Consider the following 20,702-nt stretch of genomic DNA (forward strand, 5'->3'; position numbering starts at 1 on the left):
GACCAATCTAGGCTACATGTGAATTCAGGACTAGTCTGAACTACATAGTAAGACCCCTCAAAAATTAATTAATTAATTAGTTAATTAATTAATGTTTACTTTCTAAGACCTCAGAAATCCATACTGCATAGTTAAAAGTATTTTCCCTAATATTGAATTTAAATCCTGATTTTATAAAACAAATTATTTAAACATTCTACATTCCCATTTCCTCAACTGCAAAGTGAGACAAATTTTAGATTCATAATAATGTTCAATATTGTGCAGTTATAAAGGAGACTCAAATGCAGTTTCTTGTAGCTTTCTCGGTCATAGTGCATTCTTTAACTTTATTAAGAAAGTATAGGTTTCTATTATTCACATCTAATTCTTAGAAATTAAATGTTCCAAAGTCGGGAGCTGTGCAGAGCAGACACTAACATCAGTTGAATATTAACGGTGTGTTGCCCATAACCTTAAGTCTGTGATGGAGACTTATTGGAGAGATTAAGGAGCCTGCCATAGATTACCCAATTAAATGGAATAGGTAAAATTTGTTGTGAAAACCAAGTGCTTTTCATTCCTCCTGTATCAGGTTGCTACTATGGTAGCACTTTTAAAAAATTTTTTTATTATTTTGAAGATAACAAAATATGACAGAACAAGACAGAACAAAGCCAATTGAGACAGTGTAGTGAAACTGGTACAGAACTTCATAGCAGGTTACCAGGATAACAGTAATAGGTATCACAGTGTATCTCATTATCTTCACAATAGTTGTTCTTTCAATTACTTATAGCAAAATAAAATGAAATACAGAACATTATAGAATTTACCAAAACAGAATATTGAATAGAGCAGTACCATTAATCAGAATAAAGCAAAACAGTAGTAAAAATATTTGCCTTCAAAGAGGTGGTTAGAAGGAAATCCCCCTTATTTGCTATATTGCATATGGTCAACCTCCCAAGACATGTCAGACCTCTGGTTCCCATTTGCTAACGAGGGGCAGGGGAAGTGGGATGTTTGACTCTCAGCCTGTGCACCGATAGGCTCACTATTGCTTAGCAGGGAGGCAGGCTGGTTGCTGGGTTTTCCAGTGCCCTAAGTTCCAACATGGTGCGGATCTTAGGAGATGCTGGTGGTTCTTCCCCTGGAGGGGCTGCAGCCTGCCACACCATAGCCGCTTACCAGGGAGGCAAGTTGGTTGCTTCGGTAGCACTTTTTTTTATAATACTTTTTAAAAGCTTGTTTTTTATAAGCATTTTTTTTTTGTAAGTACTGGGGATCGAACTCACAACTGTGCACTTGCAAGGCAGGCGCCTATGCTGCTGAGCTAAATTCCCAGCCCCTATATATGCATATTTTATTAGTCCATGTTTGCTCTGGGAGTCATCACATGTGCGTAGCACATCCTCATTCTTTTTACTTCTTCTGTTTCCCTGCTTCCTTCCATCCAGCAGCTCTTGGCTCCCTTGCCATTTGCTAAAGACCTGTCTGACTGTTTCTCATTATCTTATCTTTTATTTTGCTTTTTAACTGACACTTTGAGTTTCCTATATAAGAAAAACCATGGGGCTGGGGATTTAGCTCAGTGGCATAAGCGCCTGCCTTGCAAGCAGCCAGTCATGAGTTCGATCCCTGGTACCGATAAAAACGAAAAAGACCAAAAAAAAAAAGAAAAAGAAAAACCATGCAGGGGCTGGGGATTTAGCTCAGCAGCATAAGCACCTGCCTTGCAAGCAGGCAGTCGTGAGTTCGATCCCCAGTACCAATAAAAAGGAAAAAGACAAAAAGAAAAATCATGCAGTATTTAAACTTGCATAGCTGATTTATTTAACTTAACATTTTTTTCTCAAGGTGCATCCTATTTCCTACAAATGACTCAATTTTTTTTTTTTCCGTTTTCCTTTTTATCGGCACTGGGGATCAAACTCATGACTGCCTGCTTGCAAGGCAGGCGCTTATGCCGCTGAGCTAAATCCCCAACCTTAAATGACTCAAATTTATTCTTCTGTATGGCAGAGTAGTATTCTACTGTGTATAAATACCACATTTTCTTGATTCAAGGCAACTTACAAGATTGAGCAATTCTGTGTTGTGCTGTTATAACACATAAGTACACATGTATTACTGAAATGTGATGTTTTAAACTCTTGGAAGGTAACTACATAGAAGAGACATGACTGAGTCTATTGGAATTTCTACTTGTAATGTTTGAGGAGTTTGCACACTGATTTGCGTGTGGTTGCACTAATTTACATTTCTACCACAGGTGTAGAATGGCTTCTTTCTCCTACGGCCTCACCAGTAATTGTGTTGTCATTTGATTTCTTGAACATAGGTATTCTTTCTAGATTAAGATGGTATTTTAGTGTTGTTTAAACCTGCATTTCTCTAATGGCTAATGATGCTGAACATTTTTTCATGTATTTATTGGCCATCTGTAATTCTTCTGAGAAGTGTCTTTCCATTTCTGTTCATTTTTTGGTTGAGATGGTGTTAAATCTTTTTTATCAGTTTGGGAGTAGATGTCATTTTAACTATATTGGTTCTGCCTATCCAGGAACAGGAAATATCTTTATTCTGGGGGCTAGAGGAGTCTCTTTTTTTTTTAAGTTCTTTGTATCTTCTAGATGTCAGTCCTCTGAGGAATAGCTAGCAAAAATTTATTTTCCATTCTGTACTCTGGTGGTATTCTCTTTGATGTGCAGAAATTTGCTATTTAGTTATTTGGGGGACAGTTTTGGTTATACAGGGGTCTTGCTATGTAATTCAGGCTGGCCTTGAACTCACTTTGTGGCCCAGGCTATACTCAGACTTACAGAGATCCTCCTGCCTCAGCCTCCTGAGTACTGGAATTTCAGGCGTGTGTCACCATGCCCAGCAGAAACTTTATAATTTGTTATAATCCCATTTGTTGATTGCCAGTATTTTTTGTGCTTTTAGTGTTCTATTCAGAATGTCCTTGCCTATGCCTGTGTCTTTAAGAGTTGTACCTATTTTGTCTTTCAGTAAAGTGTTTAACATTTAGATCTTCGATCCATTTTGATTTTAGGTTAGAGCATGGGAGGATATACTGGTAGACTCAAGTCGTCTACATGTGGGTATCCAATTTTCCCAGCTCCATGTATTAGAGAGGCTGTCTTTCCTTCAGTGTATGTTTTTGGCTCCTTTGTTGAAGATTGAATAGTTGAATGTCCCTGGGATTGTTTCTACTTCTTGTATCCTATTATATTGATCCACATTTCTGGTTTTTTTGTTTGTTTTTTTGGTCGGTACTGTGCTGTTTGGTCAGTACTGTCCTGTGTTGTTTTTGTTTTTGGCTATCTGGGATCGAACTCACAGTCTTGCACTTACCAGACAGGCACTTGTGCCACTGAGCTGAATCTCCGGCCCCTCCGTGCTGTTATCATCTCTATAGCTTTGTAATACAACTTCAAATCCGAGATTGTGATGTTTCCTGCTTTGCTCTTATTATTCAGAATATCTTTTTATTATTCTGGGTCTCTTCTAGTTCCGTTATGAATTTTTGGACTATCATCTCTAGATCTGTGAGGAATGCTGTCAGTGTTTTAATTGAGATTGTATTAAATCTTTATGTCAGTTTTGGAAGTAAACTCACTTCAATTATATTGGTTCTGTCTATCTAGGAATACAGAATATCTTTCCATCTCCTGATACCCTCTTTATTTCTTTTTCAGAGTGCTGCAGTTTTTATTTTAGAGGCCTTTTACTCTTTAGGCTAATGCCTAAGTATTTCATTTTCTTTATGCTATTTTGAATGGTATTGTTTTCCTCATTTGTTTCTTAGTGGATTCATTATTGGTGATAATAGGAATACTAGTGATTTATGTTGTTAATTTTGTATCCTGCAACACTGCTGAATTTGATTATCCTAGGAGTTTTTAAGTGGAACTTTTTGGGTCTTTTAAATAGAGGACCATGTCATCTGCAGATAATGATGCCTTGACTTCTTCCTTTCATCTATGTATTTCTTTCTCTTCCCCGATTGTTATGGCTGATGTTTCAAGGACTGTGTTAAATAGGAGAGGGGATAGTGAACATCCTTGTCTTGTTCCTGATTTTAGAAGGAAAGCTTTCAAGTGTCCCCCATTTAATAAGATGTTGATTTTAATTCATATATTTCTGTAAAAATAGAGAAGACTCAGAATAGTCTAAACAACTTTGTTGGTTTTTTTTTTGTCTTTTTCCTTTTTTATCGGTACCACGGATCGAACTCATAAGCGCCTTGCAAGGCAGGCGCTTATGCCACTGAGCTAAATCCCCAGCCCCTTACTGTAATATTTTGATAAGTTATTGTTTGTTTTGTTTTGCTGGTCCTGGCTAGTTGGGATTCTGTATGCCTCACTTACCTGTTAAATTATTTCCCCATACTTGAAAAATTTTCTGCTGTGACTTCTGTAACAGGTGTTGGATGCCATTTGTCAGTCTTGGTAACACACTCTTGTGTGAATGCTGACCTTGCTACTACATGAGGTCAGTGGTATCTGCCCAATGGCTGTTTACTCCAGCCACTCCTAATTTCCACATCATTCTGCTCACCCCAAACCACTGCGTTATATCTAGCTCCGCATTTCAGAAAGCTCCTCTGTCTCATACCCCAGACTATGGCAATTCTCCATACCAAGTCATAGCCCTGATCACACTGGCAAATGGGAGAAGGAAACAGACCACTGAGCTTTGTGCTGGTTGTAGGGAGGGGCTGGGCGGGGGAGTCAAGGAATCAATTGAACTTAATGCTAGCACTTTAAGACCTACCCCCTTCAAACCAACCTGGCTTCTCATCACAGAGAGCTGGCCGCCAGCCTTTCCTGACCTGAGCTCATGACTTCTCTGGGGGGGTCTTTTAAACTTCTCTGGGGGGGGTCTTTGCCTAGCCTGCACCTTTGTCTCTTGTGGCCATCTCCCACCCAGTCACTGTGGTAGGGTGACCTGAAAATCCCTGAAGTGTATTTGTTCTGTGGCTTCTGATTCCTGGAATAGCTCAGTCTTAAACCTTCCCAGAATGGTTCCTGATAAATCATTCTGAAATATGGTGGGCACTGCTGTGGATTTTTATTCTCTGATTTTAGTCTACCATGCAGAATGAATTACTTTCAGAGTAAAACCTGGTCTATTGTTTAGTCTTGTGTCTGCCAGTCTTCTCCAGACTGTTTTATAGCAGAGACACCCTACTCCCGCAGGAGCCAGGGTTAACATTCCAGTTAACCCTCCTCTGTTAGGAGGTGTGGCTCGGGAACAGGGTTTCATTGTGCAGTTCAGGCTGGCTTCAGACCTGCCTCAGAGTGCTGGAATTACAGGTGTGTTTTACTACACCTGACCAGACTGCTTCCTTCTTTTTCCTGCATTGTCTTCAGTTTCTCTGATTTCTAGCTTTCCTGTTGGCTCTTTCATAATTCCTGGAGCGTTTCTTCCTTTTCTCTTCACTAAGCTGTTTTCCAGATGTTGCAGTGCCCAGGTTCTGGAGAGACTGTGATATGCTGCTGGGTTTTACACTGTCATCTTCCTTCATATAAGCATGTTTTAATTTAACTTACACTTTGTGATTTACATACACAATAATTATTAATTTTCATATATTTTATAATTCAATGATGTGTGAACATATGTGCATAACATATGTTATGAGGATTTGAGTGCATGCTTATTACTCTTCTAGTATTGAGTATACAGAGATAAAGAAACAAAACTAAGAAATAACAAAAATAACAAGTAATGCTTGGTGTTACAGGAAAATGTATGGTATGAGAGTAATTGATTTTTCCTCAGTTTCTTGAGGATTTTTTTTTTTTAAAACTGGGGCTCCAACTTATGACCTTGCACTGGCCAAGGCAGGTGCTTTTGGGGCTAAGCTAAACCCCAAGCTGAGATTTTTTTATTTTTTATTGTTTTGGTACTGGGGATTGAATACATGACCTTGACCTCGCGCTTGCCTGGTAAGTGCTTATGCCACAGAGCTAAATCCCTGGCATGAGGCTTTTTTTTTTTTTTTTCTTTTTGAGACAGTATCTCTTTATGCAGTTCAGGCTGGCCTTGAGCTCTCTTTGTAGCCTAGGTCTTGAACTCATAATGATCCTCCTGCCTCAGCCTCCCAAGTGCTGGGATTATAGGTGTGAGCTACAATGGCCGCCTCCCCTCCCCCCCTTTTTTTTAAGAGAGAAAAATCAATAAGCAAACAGAATAAGCAAAAAAAAAAAACAAACAAACAATAGCAATGTAGGTTTTCAAAACAAGATGATAGGAACTTAACAGTGGTGGTTGTATTGCATTTTGTTATCTTCAAAATAGTTGCTTAGGTTACCATATAGAGAAATAAAACAATAAAACTGAACAAAACATTGGGATTCAAAAACAAGACAGAAGGAAATCCCTCACAGTTGCTATAATGCATATTGTTATTTTCCAAATAGTTGCTCAGACTACCAGCTTTAGGCCTGCAAAAGTCAGTCAAACAATACAAGCATTAAGTTATTTCTTTTAATTTTAGTTGCTAGCAACTCAGCCTCCAAATCAGCCAGATGTGGGGCAGAGGAGGGAGGTTGCTCTTGTCTCCCAGTCCACATGCCCAGCTGGCTTGTGGAAAAGCATGATTTGGCTTCTTGATTCTGTTTCCGTTCTGCATGGCTGGCACTGGCTCACTGGAACTTGAGGCCTTTTCTAAGGCAAGATATTTTTGAGGTTATGACATTAAAGCTGGGACCTGATGGATGGAGGAAGCAAGCCACACAAAGGGTGTGGACGTGGCAGTCTAGCACGAAGAGACAACTAACTGTGACCCCAGCATCTTTATAGATAGGATGTGTTCAAGGCACAGGAGGAAGGCAGGCATGCTTGGTTCCCAGAGAGTGTCATGGCTTGCAATCTTGGTAAACTGATTTTACTGTATGTGCATCAGAAGGACATGTAAATAATACTATTTGAAGAAACTGCACTGGCTGCTGTGTGGAGAAGAGATTATAAGGGGCTGGGTGTTTAGCTCAGCGGCATAAGTGCCTGCCTTGCAAGTGTGCGGTCGTGAGTTTGATCCCCGGTACCAATAAAAAAGGAAAAAGACGAAAAAAAAGAGAAGAGATTGTAAAAGGCAGGTTTAAAAATAAGGAGACCATTGAGACTGCTGTGCTGACTGAGGAGCTGGTGCTAGACTGGAGTTGGGTAGTAGCCATGGCAGTGGAGAGAAGTGATGAGCTCTGGAAACAGAGTTCATAGGCCTTGCTTTTGAATTGAATGTAGAGAAGCGAAGGAAAGAAAAGAATCAAGGCTATTTCTACATGTTTGTACCTGAGCAAAGGACAGTAGGGAAACAAGTTGCTGTTCCTGAAACACAGGCTTTGGGAGGGAAAATGGAGAGTCCCTCCATGCTGGGCACTTTAATTTGGGGGTGCATGTAGATCCTCAAGAGAAGATGAGGCAGTCAGACATGAAATCCAGGGTCTCATGTCCAGGGAAGAGGTATAAACTTGAGAATCGTCAGTATATATGTGACTTTTAAAATCATAGGATGAGATTACATTTGAAATGACTATAGATTGAGAAGAGAAGGATCTCAAGATTTATTGTATGTTTGTAAATCCAGTAAATTGGAAGTTAGTAAAGGGAAAAATTTTTAAAGGTATGGTATCTTGAAAACCAAGAGTAGAAATTACTTGAAGAATTAAATAATTAAAGCTGGGAATGGTAGCACACACCTGTAATCCCAGCACTCGAGAGGCCAAGGTGGAAGAATCATTGTGAGTTCCAGACCGGCCTGGGCTACAAAGTGAGCTCAAGGCCAGCCTGAAATGCATAGTGAGACCCTGTCTCAAAAAGACCAAAAAAAGGAAAGAAATAATTGAAAGATTGAAGATTAGGACTGAAAAGTAGCCCTTGATTTTAATAAAATGGAAGTCATTAGTGACTTTGAGGGGCAGTCAGTGGCACAGTTGAAACTAAAATCCAGTTGAGGTTAGCTAAAGAGAGAAATGGACACTGAGTCCCGCTGTGGGGGTAGCCGGGACAAGGGTCATACCTAGAGGGACAGCGGGACCATGCTAGGGAGGTTTTATTTTCAGTAAGTTAACTGCAAACTCGGCTCTTCGCCTTCTGACAAAGTGGTTTTTCCTGGGTTAGCTGCAAATAGAATGCTGTACACAGGAGCCCTCCATCTGGCCCTGCATAACTTGAGAGCAGTGCCAGCAGGATCCCCGGAAATTCCCACAAGAAAGAACATGTTATTCAGCTCTTCCTATTCCAGCGTGCAGTCATTAGAGAAGACAGGTAAAGCTGGGGATTTAGCTGAATGGCTTAAGCTCCTGCCTGGCAAGCACCAGGTCATGAGTTCTATCCCTGATACCAAAAAAAAAGAAAGGCAGGTAAATCACACCCCGTCCCTCCTCCAAACTACAGTGGTACCTTGGTTTGTGAACGCTTTCATTTTCAAGCAGCTTGGTTTGCCAACTATGCAGTGGGTGATGAATGTGACCATGGCCATCTTTCCTGCAGGAACAAGTTCGTGAACTGTGGTACCACTGTACTAACAGTCCAGCGGAGATAAGTGCTCTGCAGTCAGTTTGCTCTGGGCCTTGAGTAAAGAAGGAAGGATGTTCAGCAGAGAAAAGTACCTTAGTCACACTAAGGTACTAAGAACTGTCACTCTGAACAGGAAAGGCTTGAAAACGAGCTTGGTAGAATCAAGGGTGCACACGGATGGGAGGTGTAGGGTGCTTTCCAACAATTTAAGATTGCTTAAGAAGCTAAGCCAGGCTGTTGACTGAGCTCTGTTACCTGGTAATCTGATGGATCCTTCTAAAAGAGAAGTGGTACAAATTTCCCCAGAGTTGAGTCTTTGTGGGTTTCTGCTTGCAAACAGTGGACTTCTCAAGGCTTATACTGTGAACCCAAATTTGCTTTCTCCTCCAGAAGAAAATAAGGTTTAAAATTTCCCTCATTCTTTCACCTCTTAGAATAAAGCATGCAGTCAGTGTGATTGTTGAATCTGGCTATTTAAGGTAACACAGGAAACATAGCAGAGTGCATTTTCAAGAAAAGCTGATTACCATCTGTTATTAGTAATCATCTGAAAACATCAGTAAGTATAAGCATTTGTAATGTCAGAGACACACCGGATGAGATGGGGAAAACATGCATCATTTAGGATGGATTACCTCATACCCATAGAATACATCAATTTAAATTAAGTGATTTTGGAATGTATCACATCTGTGCCCAAAATGTTCCCTCTCTCTCTCTCTCTCTCTTTTTTTTTTTTTTGATACTGGGAATCAAACTCAGGACCTTGTACTGGTCAGGCAGGCAGGCACTATGCCCTAGCTATATCCCTGGCCCCTGGTAGGTCATACTTGTGAGATTGAACTTCCAACTGAATGTGAGGCTGTTTAGAGCCTGGGCCTTGGAATTCAAGGGGAGCTTCAGTGAGATTTATCCAGGGATCACCTGTTGCTGCCAACTGTGTCCTCACCACGGTGCAATATGGTTTCCTATAGAGGGGAGATCACAGAACCAAATACAGCCAGTGGGATTCACATCTGCTGCAGGTTTTGAAAACCAAATTGTTTATCCCACAGCAGTGGTTTAATCATTGTCTGATACTCACATTTAAAAGCTGATATTTAGGAATCTAACTTAAAGGAAATACAATTTAAGGGTTTTGTCTTGAAACAGGGTCACTTTTAAATATACAACTTAAATTTAGCACCAGTCAAGATTTTGAGTTCTACTAAGCAAAGTCACTATTAGTTTGAAATTTAACACACACATCACCATTTCTCTTGTGCAAGAGGCTCCCCCACCCTTTGGAGGGAGGACAGGTGTTCCCTAGTCTGGAGTGCGGATAGTGTGGAAGGGGGCCAATACAGTACTCAGTTGGACCTAGCCAGTTTTTCAGCAACCTATGTATCTCAGCGTTCAGCACAATTTCACATACAAAGATGAGGATAATATATGATTGAAAAACATGTTTTGTAAGAATAATCTTTTCTGGCTTTTTCTGACTTTAATACTTCTGACAGTGTTTTAGGGGGGAAAAGTTCGTATGTATTGGCCTTTCCAGTTAATGTTACAGTCAGTGATCTAGTTTGAGATTATAGGAAAATCCAGTTGAAAATCTGCTTTTCATGCACACTTCTGGATTGAAGCATTAGTTCAGATCTTGCACAGTGGTAGCTGGCCTTTTCAGTAGCTTGAGTCATGGAGCTGGAGTGAATAGGGAAGAAATGGAAACAGCATGGGTCTTCTGAAAAGCAAACTTTTGGTCAGTAGGTGATACTGTTCTAACTGCTTGGATCCCTGTTCTCTCACAGCTACATCTCGGGCATTTGCTCTGTGCTAGTGGCTGAGTCCCGAGCTGAGTAGGAAGTGGCCTTCAGAGAAGCAAGTAGGAGCCCTGAACTGTCCTGGGGAGGCCCAGTATGCCACTTCATTTGTGACATCAGGCTGGAACAAGATAAGTCACAGGCTCAGAGATGCTTCTCTTTAAAGAACAGGTATGGGAAGCAGTTGTGAAACTGGCTCATTGCTGAGGCAGATGGTGTGGTACAGAGGTGCTGTGGGGCAGTCCAGCACCTAGTACTGGCCTATAGGGCTGGCCTATAAAGGAAAAGCCACAGGTAGATGCCTCACCAGTGCGTGACTTTTTAAGATAGACTTCACTTGCTGGAGAACTTTTAGGTTCACAAAAAATGAGCAGAGCTAAAGTACATAGTACTTACACCGCCTACTCATACATGCACAGCCTCCCGTCAGCATCCTGCACACCAGTGTGGTGCTGTGTCACGGGGAGTGGACCATGTTGGCATCCCATCAGCACCCACAATCTGTGCTTCACTTCATTCTCTGTTACATACCCTGTGCATGTGGCATGTGTCTACCACAGTGGTGGCAGGTGGAAGAGGCTCTGGCATGTGTCTCATTTTTCTGGCCTCATTACACCTACTTTCAGACGGAAATATGTTACCTTATTTGTGAGGAGTATATCCTCAGATTTTCATGGGTGACCAGATTTATAAATCCCCCTGAATCCATCATTTGTCCTCATAATATACAGTGGATTTGGCTGAAATGTTTAATTCTTCCACTCTTCATGAGTCTATAAGGACTAGAGCAATTTATGAACCACTGTTAGCTTAGACCTTCTTGCTCCCTTTCAGGAAGAAGGCACATCATATCATATAAGTTAGTTTAAGCATTTAACTAAACGACACGCACACCCGAGACTGTGGTGGGCTGATGCACCCGCCAGATAACTGCTTACCCACAGTGGTTTCCAGCCTAGCAAATCTGAGTCTGCCTCAGGAGGCAAGAACACAGTCAAGTATTTGCCGTCAGCCCCCTGAAAATCCAGGTGCTAATGTGTGTGCAGGCCAGTGGTCTGCTGGCTCAGAGTCTTCCTGGGCAGTACTGCTTCAGAGCTGCCGGGTGCCCACTGCTGCAGCTTACCCACCTAACAGCTTACCTACCCCATGTGCTGTTCAAGCAGCTCATGTGTTTATGTACTGTCCCAAGCGTTGGCTTGGGCAGCTGTCCTTTCATCCAGGAAGTTCTTGTTAGTACGAGATACACTCTAACACTTGTAGGTCTGGTTCTGTTTTTGTTAGTTTCACTCTGTAGTTCAGGCTGCCTCAAACTCATGGCGGTCCTCCGCCACACATACTCGGGAGGCTGAGGCAGGAGGATACTGCAAGTTCAACCTGGGCTAAAAAGTGAGCCCAGTGCCAGCCTGAACTGCAGGGTGAGGCCTGTCTCAAAGAGACAAGAAAAAGAAAAGAAAGAAACGAAACTTTAAAACTCCCAATAGTAGTCAGTGATTATAATAATCCTATGGGCAGTGGTGACAGAGCTGACCAACATCTAAAAGCTTTCTGTAATCAAGCAGCAAGGAAAAGAATATCATTATAAAATAGGTATGCACCTTCTGGACCAAACAATATGGAACGTGTCTGTTATTTATTCAAAACGAGGTTCAAAGAGTCACTAAGAGTGGGCCTAACAGACCAAATAATTGAAAACTTCAGGATCGCGAAAACGCTAGCCAGGACATCGGTCATGGACTTCATCGCGTGGGGGGGGGGGGGTAGCACTTTAATGAAATTGTATCACCCACAGCAAAAAAGGAAAGGCCAGCATGACAGTGTAGAGTACTGTGATGTTCAGAGAAAGACAGTAGTGCCAGATGCATTCGGAAAGAGCCTGGGACCAGCTGGAGACTGTGCAGCTGTCATGTCTTGTCAGGAACTGACAGGTAGCAGAGCGGTCGGGAGATGCACAGCAGGTGAGCTACGCAACCACCCCACCAATCCATCCTTACTTAATGCAGGATGACCACAAACTGCGTATCTTCTCATTACATTTTATAAGGAAATGCAGATATAAAAATATAAGACTGACAATTTTAGGAAATGTATTCAGTAATTTTTCTCTACACTCCCCACACCCTTTATATTCATAGCAGGCTGACCTTTCTAAAGTGATGATCCTACTCCCACCACTTTACAGAGACTGACTTGGGAAAGACTCCCTGCTTACTCGGCTCCTGCAGAACTGAGCACATTCGATGCCTTCGCACCCCACATTTCTCTGCACTGTCTCTCCCTTGACTATCACCTGCTGGGAGCCCTTCCAGACAAATGTGATTGTTCCTTTCATTGGACTCCATTATATTTTGTACCATTTTTTGGGTACCATTTATACCATTTAACTCATTCAGCCTTCTAATACTGATAATTTTGTGATTCTCCATACCTTATGAATATGAGATCAGAATACTTCACACAAATATGCAAATCACAGAACTACTTCAGAGTACATATTGGTTCATTTCCATGAGAAATGTCTAGCATTTGAGAGACTTAAGTATTATTACATTGGCGATATTTTCATTTCTTTTTGTTTTTATGTCAGTTTTTTCGGGTCTTTTCCCCACTTAACACACAGTGAAATTTTATGTTCATATATGTATCTCATTTTTAATGGCTTCCTAATCTATAAAATGGATGTTAGTTACTTTATTTCACAGTGAACCTCTAGAAAGCTTTTAAGTTTAGTACCAATTACTCTGCAGTGTACATCTTTGCACACTTGTGCAGATATATCAGAAAGACACCTTTGTAGAAATGAAGTTACCAAGTCAGAGAATATGCACATTTTAACCTTGTTAATGCCAGTAACATTTACATTGCCACCAATAGTATATAATTGTGACTATTTTTTTATTTTTGCCAATTCGTTGCACAAAAATGGTATCACTATAATTTACATTTCCCTCTTTACTAGTAAAAATAAATGTCTTTTCATATGTTGGCTATTTGTAGTTTTTCTCTGAGAATTGTCCGTCCATATATTTTTGTGAAATTTTCCACTAGATTCTTTTTCTTGTTTATATCAACTTTTATAGATTAGGGATATTGAATCCTTTTCCCTAACATTATGTAAGTACCTATTTCCAGTTTATCATTTGTTGTTTAACTTTCTTTAAGAAGTCATATGTAGGGGCTGGGGGTGTAGCTCAGCGGCATAAGCACCTGCCTTGAAAGCAGGCAGTCGTGAGTTCAATCCCTGGTACCGATAAAAAGGAAAAAGACCAAAAAAAAAAAAAGAAGTCTATTGTGAGTCTTAATTGGAAAGGTCTTCTTAATCCTGTAATTATAAAAATGTTTTCTTCTGATAATTTTACCCTTTTTTGAGAGGCTTGCTCTGTTACTTTTGTATTCTCTTCAGAAATTTAGAATCAGCTCATTGATTTCATCACCAGTTTTTAAAAATGTTTGTTTGGATTGCATTTTATATATAAGTTATTTTAAGAGAGTGGGCATTTTTGAAATAGTTTCATTTCTAACGCTTTAGTGTGTTTCCTATTTAATCAGTTTAGTTCTTTTTATACTATCATAAAGTGTTACAGGTTTTTCTTCAGTATCGTGTATCTATTGTTGGATTTCTTCCTACATACATTTATTTTATTACCACTGTTAATAAGATCCACTTTTCTATTATCTTTCCTAATGATGTTAGCTAGTAGATAATAAACTGTGAATTTTTATTTCTTACCATCTTATTTTGTTTTCAGTTGATTTTCTTGGCATACAGTTTTACCACCTGCAAAAACTGATGGTTTTCCTCTTATTCTGTCACTTAGCCTTTATTTTTTTTTTTTAATTTCAATTACTGTAGCCTAACCAAACTTGGCGTAACCCTCTGGTTTTAGATGTAGAAAGCGTGTGTGAACTTTTTTTTTTTGTCTTTTTCCTTTTTATCGTTACAGGGATCGAACTCACGACTGCCTGCTTGCAAGGCAGGCGCTTATGCCACTGAGCTAAATCCCCAACCCCTATTTTTTATTTTTAACATTGAGACAAGGTCTCCAAATATTTCCTAGGCTGGGCTCGTACTTGTGATCCTCGTGCCCCAGCCTCCCAGAGTGCCAGGATCATAGACATCTACCACAATGTGTAGGCAGAGAGAGAGAGAGAGAGAGAGAGAGAGAGAGAGAGAAGAGAGAGAGTGTTGCTTGCAGTAGGAACCTGAGAGGAAAGTTTTGTTGGATGCTTTTCTTCTGTTTTTCATTTATGAGGGTTGTTTTTTTTTTTTAAATCAAAATTCAGTGTTACAGTGTATTATTCTTCGATACCTAATGAGATCTTTCTTTTTTGTACTGGGAATCAAACTCAGGACCTTGCACTTGCCAAGCAAGCACACTCTGCCCCTGAACTATAACCCTAGCCTTTTTTTTTTTTCTTTTAATTTGCTAAGGCAGTGGATTATGTTGTGTTTGGGGAGAGGGGTTACCAGGAATTGAACTCGGTACCTCACACTTGCCAAGCAGGCACTGTGCTGCTGAGCTATATCCCTGGCCCTAGTAAAGTATCTTGAATTTATTTTCCTTTTGTACTATCTTTGCTTTCTTGAGATAAAAACCACTTGGTCATATGCTTTTTTCAGTATCCTTACTATTAAATTTGGTTTTATTTAGTATGTTTCCATGTACATAAGCGAACAGGCCTAGACTTTTGCTTTTTTTTTTTTTTTTTTTTTGAAAGTATACAACAGAACAAGTCAGAATAAAGCCAACTAAGATCATAAAGTGAAATTGGTACAGAACTTCACAGCAAGTTACCGGGATAACAGTAATAGGTATCACAGTATATTTTGTTATCTTTATAATAGTTGTTCTTTCAATCACGTATATCAAAATGAGATGAAATATAGAACACTATAGAACTTATCAAAACAGAATATTGAATAGAGCAGTACCATTAATCAGATAAGAGCGAAACAGTAATAAAAATATTTGCCTTCAAAGAAATGGTAGAAGGAAGTCCCCCTTATTTGCTATGGCCAACCTCCCAGGAGATGCTCAGATTTCTGGTTCCCATTTGCTAATGGGCGGGGGGATCAGGGGAGTGGGATATTGACTCTAAGGCCTAGACTTTTTTTCTGTTTTCATTTCTGTTTCTCCTTACTACATTAATAGTTTATATATTTGAAAACTAGGTTTATCTTGAGGATTTAACACTCACGAAACTAGTCTAATAGGTAAGTTCAAAAGGTGAAATTTTCACCAACTTTGTAATTTTAGCTGTCATAATCAAGGACTGTTAGTATCCTAGTCACTTTTCTCTGATCATGAGCAAATTACCAGTTTTATCAAATGTCAGCTTTTTAAAATGGTAAATGAAGGTTAAAGTCTAACTTGCAGTATTGTGGTAAGGATGAAATAAGGTGCTGTTTGACTGTTCAGCATCTCAGTGTTACATCGGGTAAATGTTCATCGCTGTGACTCGCTGCTGTCATTGTGCTTTTGGGTAGACGACTGCAGCCACCTTAGTCATCCCAGCTGCTGCACAGTCGGTTGGAAAAGGTGCCACGTCTGCTGGACAGGCACCAGGGCAGAGACTTCACGGGCCCCTTAAATACGTGAAGGCGCTCTCTGGGCATTGTTCTCTGTTTTAGGAATGCTTCTTCATTGTAACTACTGAAGACTTTTAACTAAATGGGAAATAACTTTTTGAATTTTTAAAACATTTTATAAGACTTTCTTGTCATTGAGATATTGGGGCTCTTCGTTTACTACAGCAAAACATAACCTGTACTAAGTGATACAGTCCAACTGGTCCCCATTTTAGTTATTCTGCAGTATAAGAGGTGGACAGTAATTAAAGAGCTGCAAAGTGTGAACTTTAATAAGTGATTCAATACATGTATATAATATATATTAAATTAGGATAATAAAATTAGGTTCATAATGTAGAAAGCTCTGGAAAGGAAGTCTGTACATGATTGATTCTGAGAACATTTTGTGAGTTTTGTTTTTTAAGGAACTGTAGATGTTCAATATCTGTCTTTTTGAAAGAAGCATAAATGTTAGGGTGAGATATAATTGAAATTATTGAGAAGTTATTTTGTTTTGTTTTTGTTTTTTGTCTTTTTCCTTTTTATTGGTACCAGGGATCGAACTCACGACTGCCTGCTTGCAAGGCAGGCGCTTATGCCGCTGAGCTAAATCCCCAGCCCCCGAGAAGTTATTTTATAATTAACTAATTTTTAAAGTAGAAAATGGAGATTTGCACTCTCATCAAGAAGCAAAATGTTTTTTTCCAGGCTTTACTACTTCGGTAATCCTTCATCTGATACTTAAAATGTATTTATGTTGAGTCATTTCTTTCTCTTTTGCTGGTGAACCAGAATCATGAAATGATTCTGCAGAGGCAGGAGCATTACGTTCAGTTTCTTTTTTTGTATGTATCTGATAAGAGGGCTGCAGATGGAAGTGACCCACCTCACATCCTTTGTACGGCGATGGCTGTGATACTTGCGTTTTTACCACAGGATTGGCATTTATTAATTCATAAGCCTGCTTCCAAAGAACCAAAGGTTCTTTGGTGAAAGGTGACTGTAGTAGAAACCATGTTAGGTTTTAACAGACTACTTTTATGTTTACAAATATTTCTTCTTTTTAATGTTTAGAAACTACTACCTTAAACGAGCTTTTTGGGGATAGGGGCCTGCAAGGACCAGGGGGAAGTTAGTGTTTATATGTAGAATCAGGATTTCTGAATCTTAAGTTAAGAGAGAAAAATAAAGTTTTGAAGGTTAGCTCATTTAAAGTCTCTGAATCATTCTGTCTGAATCAAATCTACTTTCTGGTTGGCAAAATATTTACAGATCTGAAAAATAAAAGTAGCATAACTTTAATAGCAGTGGAAGGTCCAAGTAGCCGATGCAGAGCTGGGCATCTCCCCAGGGGCAGAGGACCCCTGGCTAACTTTTCGCTCCTATAATTCACCAGTATGTGTGCAGCAGGGCTTCTGTGGCCAGTGGGCCTCGGTGGTGCTGGTGGTGGTGGCGGCCTCCCCGTCAGTCAGCATGGCCTGAGAAAGAAGCTTATTATACAGATAGGCTTTTGGTAGTTTTAATTTAAGTCTTTAAAGAGGTACAGTGTTTGTTATAAAAGTGAAAATAGAGAAGAGTAAGGGCTCTGGAACACTGGAAATATGCCTGTAATTTTCGTATTTTTTTTCTAGCTATTTCTGGATTCTGTTTTTTGAATTTTTTTTTTTTTTTTTGTCTTTTTCGTTTTTATCGGTACCAGGGATCGAACTCACGACTGCCTGCTTGCAAGGCAGGTACTTATGCCACTGAGCTAAATCCCCAGCCCCTGGATTCTGTTTTTTAATTAAGATTTTTTGACATAGTGTCTGTGTAGCCCAGGCTGGTCTCAAACTCAGCAATCCTCCTGCCTCTGCCTTCCAAGTCTGGGATTACAGGCATGCACTAACATGCCTGGCCTTTATAATGGAAATTATTGAGGAAGTTATTTTATAATATAGCTAATTATATGGCTGTAACATATTTTCACATAAACAGTTACATTTAATTATTAGCTATCATAGATAGATAGCAATAGCACATACTATTTTTCCACTAAAGTATCAATGGCTTTTTTTTCCAGAGCAATAATGAAATTTCACAGTATGAAAATGGAAGAAATCAATAAAATTATTCGTGATCTTTGGCGAAGTACCTATCGTGGTCAAGGTAATTAATATAGTGCATTATAAAAGCTCTTCCTGAAAAAAAAAATTAAAAAGCTCTCTTACTAAAGCTCTATCCACAGCTCTTCCACATATGATCTGTCTCCATGAAAACATTATGTGGACTCCTTCCTGAGCTTCTCTTTGAGATGCTCTAAGTTTATCTTAATGTCTTGTAGAGAAAGAAAACACAGAAGTTTCTATTCCCAAGCCTGACGGGACTTAGATGTTGGCCACTACAGAGGTCACATTTAGCTGATGACACAGTCATCTCTGTTGAAGGATTAGGCCAATGCGATAAAAAGGAAACCAGCAGAGGAAACTGCTGGAGAGCGGAGGCCAAGCTGGGGCATCCGGGTACCTGTGGACAGACTGCAGCCTCGCAGGCTGCTCCCAGGCTTGTTAGATGAGGTCTGTATGTGACAAAAGGCTACAGAGAGCAGGTTGCCTAAAATATTCTTCTTTCTGTATTAGATATTGAATACATAGAAATTCGCTCTGATGCCGACGAGAACGTATCAGCTTCTGATAAAAGACGGAATTATAATTACCGAGTAGTGATGCTAAAAGGAGATACGGCCTTGGACATGCGAGGACGATGCAGTGCTGGACAGAAGGCAGGTATCTCGAGAGCCTAAGGAGCCACTGAACACAAATGATTGAAGGTCACACAGTGCCACAGAAGCACCCAGGGCTGCCCTGCGTGTGATGGTCCTTTTAGCACTCCCAACAGCATAACAGCATGCCAGGTGAATCGGGTGCGGCGCCCTCCAATATGCTGTGCCTGCCTGATGCCAGCATTCCTACAGCTCTGCGCAGACGGCAGCTCTGTATAGGACAGGCTAGTGTGCAACAAGGAGCTCAAGACACTTTCCCACTTCACAGATACCCTTAGCAGAGCAAGGCCACTCCTGCATCAGTGATAAGGCTTGGCACCATTTTACATGCCACCACATAAGACAAAACATAGTGACAGCCAGGCATGGTGGCACAGGCTGACACAGTAGTATTGCCATGAGTTGAAACCAGCCTGAGCTACATAGTGAGATCCTGTCTCAGAAAACCAAAGGAAAAACCAACAACAACAAATTGTAAGAAATATAGTTACAACCTTATGGTGCATTGTGTTTTCTGAGAAGTCACAATGGAAGAGTACTTTTCAGGATTAATAACTGTGTTAGTCAGAATTCTGTTCATTATAATAGTATTAGCAAACTAGATCCCAGACTGAGCCGGACAAGGCATTTAGAATACCGGAATCCCACTGAGAAAGCAGTACCTGCGTAGGACTAAGTCCACCCTACCACTCTAGCTCAGCCTGCAGACATCTGAGATGGGGTCTGCCATCGTAGTCTCGGTTCTCATGCCAGCCTCTGCCTGCAGCACACTGTGCACAGGATGCAGCTGCTAGGTCGCACTGGCACCCTGGCTCCATGCAAGGCTCCAAGAGGACATCCTAGGTAGGCACGAGGCAGAGTCAGAAAGAGAACAAGGGTTTCAGAAGCAGGATCTGTATCCGGGGGATCCAGGTATAGTCTTCACTGTGCACAAGTGGATGCCAAACCAAATCTGAATAAAGATTTCCCAGGTTCGTGAGCTTTCTTCTTTCAGATTAGAAGCAGAAGATTACAGTACCTACAGACCCTAAAACGTGCCACATCTACTATGTATTGTCAGCCCAAACAACTGATGCGAATATGAGGCATCTGCAGATTACTAAGTCACAGAATGCAAAAGTGACAAATTTGTGATCTATAATCAGTATCTGTGTGCATTGGTGACTTTCAGTGTTAATTATAAAAGAGTTTGAAATATGACCTATAGATGGAGAAAAAAGATTTCCTGTAGCTACTCTAAATTACTAATGCTAATTAGTAGTAACGTCTTCTTTGGTGTTGGGAGAGAGGACAAAGACATGTTTTGATGGAGCCTGCCTAACTCTGGCTTTTGCTGAGGCCTACGGGCAGTGTGAGGTTCTGCATGTGGGTAGTGGTAGAGCTGGCTGCAGTGGGGCTCAAAGGCAGGAAGGAAGTGCCTTTCCCACAAAGGGTAGCAGCGGCCCCAGCTCCTGCACTCTCTTGGCCTGCCCTGGGCCTCAGAAAGAGGGTATGTACTGTACTTTTCTTAAAATCCCCAATTTGAGCAGGGGATTTAGCTCAGCGGCATAAGTGCCTGACTGGCAAGCACAAGGTCATGAGTTCGATCCTTGGTATTACAAAAAAAAAAAAAAAAATCGGCAATTCATAAAGTCCTTGGGAAAAGGAATTATTAATTCATGCCCAGTAGTTTATGGCTCCCAGCACAGTTTCACACTCTGAACCCTACATCGGTTGGACTCAGATGGTTTCAGTTAGGTGAGTCTGAGGCTTCTGGTATTAGGTTGCTGTGACCCATGACAGTGCCTGGTAGTTCAAATGCCTTGGATTTCCTGCATGTAAGTGTAATAAAATTGTACTTCTGTACTCATCCAGTGTTGTGAGCCATAATTATTTTTCCCCTCTCACTGTGAGAGTTTCACACATTTTAGGGTGGACTAGAACACAATACCTGGTACATTTTCTGGACCATAGAATATGGAGATTGAAAGAGACAACTCTCTGTGAGGCTTGCAGAAATGCAGTATGTCTAAATTTTCTAACGTATCTTATTAGTGAGCTGTAAGGCCCAGGTGAAGAGTTTTAA

The 20,702-nt window shown here is 40.5% G+C and overlaps 2 protein-coding genes across 6 annotated transcripts in view; one reads left to right on the forward strand and one right to left on the reverse strand.

Annotated features, from left to right (window-relative positions):
* Rad50 (RAD50 double strand break repair protein) overlaps positions 1-20,702 on the forward strand; it is a 225,834-nt gene that overhangs the window by 202,891 nt on the left and 2,241 nt on the right. For all 4 annotated transcript variants that reach the window (XM_063230593.1, XM_063230591.1, XM_063230592.1 and 1 more), the window contains 2 exons: positions 17,939-18,024; positions 18,495-18,637. In XM_063230593.1, the coding sequence (XP_063086663.1) occupies positions 17,939-18,024; positions 18,495-18,637 (229 nt within the window). The remainder of the gene's footprint in view (positions 1-17,938; positions 18,025-18,494; positions 18,638-20,702) is intronic.
* Kif3a (kinesin family member 3A) overlaps positions 1-20,702 on the reverse strand; it is a 131,244-nt gene that overhangs the window by 28,165 nt on the left and 82,377 nt on the right. The window contains exon 19 of one of the 2 annotated variants that reach the window (XM_063230596.1): positions 10,027-10,191. The exons of the other annotated variant lie outside the window; for it this stretch is intronic. Within the exon in view, the coding sequence (XP_063086666.1) occupies positions 10,080-10,191 (112 nt within the window). The 3' untranslated portion in view covers positions 10,027-10,079. Of the gene's footprint in view, positions 1-10,026; positions 10,192-20,702 lie in introns of those variants that run through there. 2 annotated transcript variants of the gene reach the window in all.

Source organism: Cavia porcellus, unplaced genomic scaffold (genome assembly GCF_034190915.1).
Source record: "Cavia porcellus strain 051 isolate PalLab524CR breed Dunkin Hartley unplaced genomic scaffold, mCavPor4.1 scaffold_19, whole genome shotgun sequence".
Lineage (NCBI taxonomy): Eukaryota > Metazoa > Chordata > Mammalia > Rodentia > Caviidae > Cavia > Cavia porcellus.